This window comes from Bombus flavifrons, chromosome 6 (genome assembly GCF_040668555.2).
Source record: "Bombus flavifrons isolate JBK064 chromosome 6, iyBomFlav1_principal, whole genome shotgun sequence".
Classification (NCBI taxonomy): Eukaryota; Metazoa; Arthropoda; class Insecta; order Hymenoptera; family Apidae; genus Bombus; species Bombus flavifrons.
Genome location: NC_138447.1, coordinates 13,704,231 through 13,710,599, shown reverse-complemented (window position 1 = coordinate 13,710,599; position 6,369 = coordinate 13,704,231). Strand labels below are relative to the sequence as shown.

The 6,369-nt window shown below is 27.1% G+C and overlaps 2 protein-coding genes across 3 annotated transcripts; one reads left to right on the top strand and one right to left on the bottom strand.

Moving 5' to 3' along the window:
• Positions 1 to 518: 518 nt before the first annotated feature.
• LOC138180850 (ribonuclease H2 subunit C) lies at positions 519 to 1,277 on the top strand. Its single transcript, XM_069115123.1, has 3 exons — positions 519 to 689; positions 836 to 1,068; positions 1,147 to 1,277. The coding sequence occupies exons 1-3, from the start codon at positions 545 to 547 to the stop codon at positions 1,165 to 1,167; spliced, it is 399 nt and encodes a 132-aa protein (XP_068971224.1). The 5' UTR covers positions 519 to 544; the 3' UTR covers positions 1,168 to 1,277.
• Positions 1,105 to 6,194, bottom strand: LOC138180844 (transmembrane channel-like protein 7). Of its 2 annotated transcripts, XM_069115105.1 has the most exons (5): positions 5,712 to 6,192; positions 5,229 to 5,458; positions 4,883 to 5,124; positions 4,610 to 4,794; positions 1,105 to 4,291 (listed from the first exon to the last, which is right to left on the bottom strand). In XM_069115105.1, exons 2-5 carry the CDS (start codon positions 5,404 to 5,406, stop codon positions 2,896 to 2,898), a joined length of 2,001 nt encoding a protein of 666 aa, XP_068971206.1. In that variant the 5' UTR covers positions 5,407 to 5,458; positions 5,712 to 6,192; the 3' UTR covers positions 1,105 to 2,895. The 2 variants fall into 2 exon arrangements, with proteins under 2 accessions (XP_068971206.1, XP_068971205.1); XM_069115104.1 differs by having other exon boundaries at positions 1,105 to 4,794; positions 5,712 to 6,194.
• Positions 6,195 to 6,369: the final 175 nt, after the last annotated feature.

Sequence of the window (6,369 nt, the reverse complement as noted above, 5' to 3'; positions counted from 1 at the left end):
TGCGCGTCGCACCACGGTGGTAAATTTTCCTCCCTACTCCCTTCATTTCGGGAAAGGTGGGGACCATCCCCACTATACATCTTATGTTCATCATATGCTGCAAACAATTTCTAAGTTACTTTAAGTTCTAAAATTTCTTAATTATACACAATAAAATAAATCCAAAAAGACTGGAACTATTTTTATCTTATTTACATTTTGATATATGAATATTGAAATCATTACAAAAATATGCTGTAAGTAATTTTAAAGCTACTCTAAATTCAGAAATTTCTTGGTAATTTTACATAATAAGATAGATTCCAGAAGAGTAAAGCTACACTTAACACATTTGCATCTTGATATATAAATAATAAAATTATTATAAAAATTTCATAGAAATTTTGGCACTTCATTGTAATTGCTATTATCAATTGTCGTTGTTAATCGTACAGTTTGTAGGTATGTAAACGATATATTTTAAAAAGTCGAAATTAATAAGAGAGATATCTGTATAGATTGAATATGTTCCCGCCAAAATAGAACGCGATACTTCCGTTTAAACATGGCTATTCGTTTACATATGAATCATGATTTGTCCAAGGAAAAACAAAGTGTATTACATTTAATGCCATGCAAAATTTATGGTGATGAGTCCGCAAACGTTTCTACTTATTTTACACCTTACATTCGTGAAGTAGACGATAAAGGTAAGTTCATTAAATTTGAATTAATTATCGGTAAATATACTTGCATGTTTGTATGTATATCTTTTTCCGCAAATAATATTGCTTTAATCATATTAATATTTAATATTTACGATTAAAAAATAAGAATTATCCTTGTTTATATATAGTTTATAATTCTTCATTTCGTGGATATCCACTTCAAGGAAAAAAGATAACGCTACCTTCTGGATACAAAGGTATTACATTTGTTGAACACAAAAAACCAGAAGTAGAACATGTTGAACGTAATTTATACTTCACGGGAGCTTTCTCTCATTTTACATACTGGAATTATGATAAATTGCCATCAAAAAATGATAGTTTAGCAGCTGCTATGGATTGGATCGATATTGCTGAAGCAGTAAGTTATTAAGTAAAAAATAAAGCTTCATTGTAATTTGTAGAATATAATAAATATTTAATTATATTTCTTCCATAGCTACATTCTACAGAATCATAATTAAAAGTAAATCTTAACATAATTCAAAATACATGTTATACATTCAATGGATTATACAGATTGTACTATTTTAATACAAAGATAAAAATAAATATATTTTGTATATTTTATATATGTTGTAGTTTATTAACCATATTATATCGTGAGCATATATTTTTGTCATACATAACAAACAACTTATAATTCCTTATGACATATTGTAAACATAGCAAATAATTTTTGGTTTATTTAGGAAAGCTGTTTCAAAAATGTGCAGTCTTTTACAAGATAAATAGTATATTTGTAAGTCATTTTCTTATTTTTATAAATATATAAAAGTTGCAATGAGGGAAGATGAAAGCATTTACTACCTTTTTGTTAGCACAGAAAATCTTTTCTTGTTACACATATATAATACTACTGAGTGTAATATATTATAGTATTTTTAATACTGCTTATAATGACATCAGCGAAATAGACTGTTACTTATAAATTTATAATCAGTGCAATATAATCCTTTGTTAAAGTTATATTTAATGTGACATTCATATGCAGCTGTTTGTTTATGATCATGTTTGTATAAAATTCATATAAAATGTTTTTTAAAGACTATTTAACATAAGTTGGCAGTTTTGGAATGAATATTTGTAAGAAATACATGCACAGTTTCTAATAGAGTTTTTTTTATACATGCATATATGTATATAGATAGAAAAGTTAAACTAGTTCTAGTTTCATGTACATTGGCAGTATTAAAGGCAAAAGAAGTTTTTTTTTTAAATTATAGAACAATTAATTTTAAAAAATTAGACACATTCATAAATGTTTATATTAAAAGAAATCTTAAATATAGTAAATATTTAAACACATAAAATAAATATTACAAAATTACTGCTAAAATATGATAAAATTAAAAACAAAAACAATCATCAAAAATAAGATTTATAGAAACATAAATTTTTCGTATAAATTAAAGCATTTTTTGTTAATAAATACTTTGGTATGTAAGTAATAAATTACTATAAAATGTATTCTTATTATTAAGGATTTCCTGATCAGTCTACACAACCTATTTACAACTGCATCATACTTCTAATACCCAGCTAATCTAAAAATAGGTCCATCATATATCACTTCACTTCATTTTAGCAAAAGCACCCTAATACTTATTTATAAAATTAAAAAGTAAGTTTGTGTGTGATATTTTGTATTACTACAAAAAAACCAATCACATCCTTTTGTCTTGTATTTTATAAAAACTCTAAAAAGGAAAGAAGTCCTTATCACTACTATTACTATACTGTGTATGCATCTTAGCCCTTCTTACTGTTACTAAAACTAGATATACATAGTAAACAATCTGTGACTTCTACTATTGCACGGTTTTTAATTTGTACCCTGATTTTTAAGTATTATTTTTGTAACTTACTTAAAATTGTTTAATTATTCAAATTCAATAACTGAATAAATTTAAGAAAAAATATTTCGTAATAAATATAATAGTTTTCCTAGATATCTTTTAGTTGAAAACCATATAGTTGGACCAAGTATTTTGAATACCATTATATAGCTCAATGTATATTTTAAAAACTGAGATGGACAGTTCTATTATCATATAAAAGGTAATTGTAAATTAGTTAAGTTACTATAATTTTTGTACAGTTCACATATGACTATATAAAACACTTATTAAATCTGTGCATTTTAAAAATTATTATATAAAAATTATTTTGACTTTCATAATACTGATTATGAGAATGTACCTAACTCATTTGTTTGCTCTTGATGATACTTGTTCTGATCTTGTTGTTGTTTAATAAATGCACTCAATCTATTAAGTAAGAACTGTTTATCGTGACCTTCCAGCACTAATTGATTCTTTAAAACTGTAACCATGTGTTTGTTTGCTATTGATACAGCATAATAATAATATAAAAGTAAAGTAAGAATAACAAAAGCTGGTACACCAAATCCAGCAGTACCAAGAAAGTATAAAATAGATTGAAGCCAATAAGGAAATTCTGTAAACATCACAATTAATAATGACCATACAGACTCGAAACCTCTAAATGGTCCACAAGATTTTGATGGCACTATTTCTGCAATAGAGTAACCAATTGGGACTGTAGATAAAATAAACGAGATCAATAGAATCAACATAAAAAATGCATTCGATTTACTTGCTCTGTAAACTTTACTTGATGGGGTACTGTTTACTAAACAAGCAAATTTTTTTATATAGAACAATACAAAAGTACCAAATATTGCAATTAATGGTAATAAAGGTGCATAAAAGAAACCAAGCCAACAGATAGTTTGCAAATAAACAACATCTAATACATGCTTAGGTAAATCAAATTCTTGTTCTCCGAAAAAACGTAATACTTTGTTTTCCGTATGTTTTGCTATTAATGACCTGGGAAAATTGACAAAAAATGTCATGAAAAATTGAAGAAAAAGATCTGTAATATAGAGTTTGAAGAACTGTTGTCCTACAAATGTTTCCCAGCACAGTGGTCGTCTATCAGCAGTACATTTATTATCCGTTACCTCCGTTACAATTAGTCTATAAAATGATGTGAGTAGAACAATGAAAGAAGAAAGTCGTAGAAATACAGTTCGTAAAAGAGTTATGCGTATAACAAATGAAGGACTATAATTTTCTAAAGAGACTAGATATCGAAATAGGAATGGTACTGCAAGATTTAAAACAACGATACATACGTACGGAAGAAATTCAAAAAATAAGTAAGCAATTTTATTCAAGGATAAAGATTGCAAGTCGTATGTTTCATTGACTTGTGGTGAAACTTGATCGAGAGAAAATTCAAATATATGATAAATCAATACACCAGAACCACATAACACTACTAGAACTATTAAATTAATAAAGAAACGCATGAGAAACAATTTTGTTGTTTCTTCTCTCGTTCGATTTTGTCTTTCTTCTTCTAGTCTCTCAGCTTCTAAAAATGCTTTCATTTCATTGTATAATGCTTTATGCTTTACAGCTGCAGACTTTTCATTATGTATACAATAATCCCAACCACCAAAAACTAAATTACAATATTGATAAAACTGGCCTTCATTTTCGACTACCCTCTGTTTAAAACTTTTAGCAGCTGACTTAACAATAGCTATTAAACTAAAAATAAATACACCGACAGTTGCAGAAATATAGGATAATGGTAAATTAAAAAATATACCAGAAGTATCATAAGTCATATGACTATATGCACCATAAAACAATAAAGTATATTCTAATATACCAGTGCCCTGAAAAATGTCTGTTATACTACTACTTTCTTGAGTTATGTTCCAATATAACTCTGAACAACAAGATATACTACTACTATTATTAGAATTTATGCATGACTCATCTTCTGGCATATCCAATAATATTGCAGGTAACACAATAAATGAAAATATAATTATAAATAAAAGAATATTAAGATATAATAACCATTTGATGAATAAAAAGTATGCAACAACTCCCATTCCAAAATTCCCACCAATTGTTTTAAGACTATCATTCCATAATTCCATTTTCGAATATGCTTCCTTCATTCTGATACGAAATTGTTGCCAAGCTTTCCTTCGTTGCCATTTCAATTGCTCAAAACCTTGCAATCTTAATTTTGTAGCACTCTGAAATATATATATATAAACAGATATATAACAGTTTTAAATTCTATTAATAATTCTATTAATGTGATTAATGTTATTATTAACATACTTGTAACTGATTTTTTAGTTGTATTTTCTGTGCCATGCACACAGGCATAGCTTTGATTTGCATTATTTCTTCCCAAGTACGTTCTTCATTAGATAAGTTTTCAGATAAATCTGGTAACATAGACACTGCTGCATCATGAATATTTGTTGACATACGTCTTGATGTAGTTGTACCGCGAGATCTTGTACTAGTACGCCTCCTTAATGTTGTTTTAGTATCATTACGTATTCGTTTGGCAGTTGCTATATCAAATAACAAGAACAAATAACATTAACTGGCATTCATATCAAAATATTAAGCATGTAATATTTCTTTTATGTACAAAGTCTATTATTCATAAACTTACCAACACGAGACTTTTTACTTGGTAGTAAAGTAGCTATATGAGAAGGATCTCTTTGTAATGCTTGTTGTAAATCTGCTTCAATTGCTGCGGGGTAACTTTCCTGATAAAATTCAGCACCAGCCTCTTCCCAACCTTGTCCTTTGTCACATGCACGTTTCTTTCGTTCTCCCCCTGACATTTTTTCTTTTTATGAATAGTTGTAATTTATGTATGAAATTTTCTTCAAAAACCTTACACACAAAATTGAAATAAAAATTATTCATAATAAGTAAATTTACTTAAAACACTTTGCATTCCAATTCACAATAAAAGCATCTAATATTTATCAAATTTTTATTATTTTTATATATTTAATTATTAGTTAATATACATACATATAAATGATGTATCTTTATAATTTTCTGTCAAATTATAATTTAAACAAGTTCCACTAAGAAATAACGCTAACAATAAGCTTTTACATGTACGTTCGGTTATAAGTACCTAATTGATAAGAAGTACCGAAGATGAATCAGTCGATCAAGTATTTTGTAATTGTGTCATTTCTTGGGGATACATATCATCATTCTTTTGTTCTGGTCGATAACAGTACTCATAAAAAAATAACACTTTAACATGCAAAACACTGATCTTCATAAGTCATATGACACATACATAGATTGCAGGTGTAAACTATGACGTAGATTACGCGAGATATCAACATATTAAATCAAACCAATATTAAATTTAATATTTCTGTATGGCAGAATTTCTTATTTTTCCAGGTGAATAAAGCAAAATAAGTAGAACGATTCAACCAGAAAACGCACATCGGCATTTTGTTTTGCCATATATCTAAACCCGTGTAATTTGTAGACGGCTAATAAAACACTGAATCACGAACCAAAAGCAATATAGAAGGTATCATTCTACTTCTGCAAAGTGCACTATATCAATGTTCTAATTACGACTAACAAAAAATTCTGAGTACTATTAACTTTTTAATAGATTTTTGAATGTGTGTAATAATGTTCCTGCTTTTAGTTACAGATTAATTAATTGATAAAAAAAAAATAAAAAAAATTAAGTCACTTGTTATATACTTTATATATATATATATATATATATTCATATACATTCAAATATAAATTATTGATATGCA

Excerpts from the sequence above, each read along its gene's own strand:
- LOC138180850 (XM_069115123.1), top strand. The coding sequence starts at position 545 with ATGGCTATTCGTTTACATATGAATCATGATTTGTCCAAGGAAAAACAA. Across the intron at positions 690-835 it reads TCGTGAAGTAGACGATAAAG|TTTATAATTCTTCATTTCGT; the intron begins GTAAGTTCATTA and ends GTTTATATATAG. Across the intron at positions 1,069-1,146 it reads GGATCGATATTGCTGAAGCA|CTACATTCTACAGAATCATA; the intron begins GTAAGTTATTAA and ends TTTCTTCCATAG.
- LOC138180844 (XM_069115104.1), bottom strand. The coding sequence starts at position 5,406 with ATGTCAGGGGGAGAACGAAAGAAACGTGCATGTGACAAAGGACAAGGT. Across the intron at positions 5,125-5,228 it reads AAGTAAAAAGTCTCGTGTTG|CAACTGCCAAACGAATACGT; the intron begins GTAAGTTTATGA and ends TATTTGATATAG. Across the intron at positions 4,795-4,882 it reads AACTAAAAAATCAGTTACAA|AGTGCTACAAAATTAAGATT; the intron begins GTATGTTAATAA and ends TATATATTTCAG.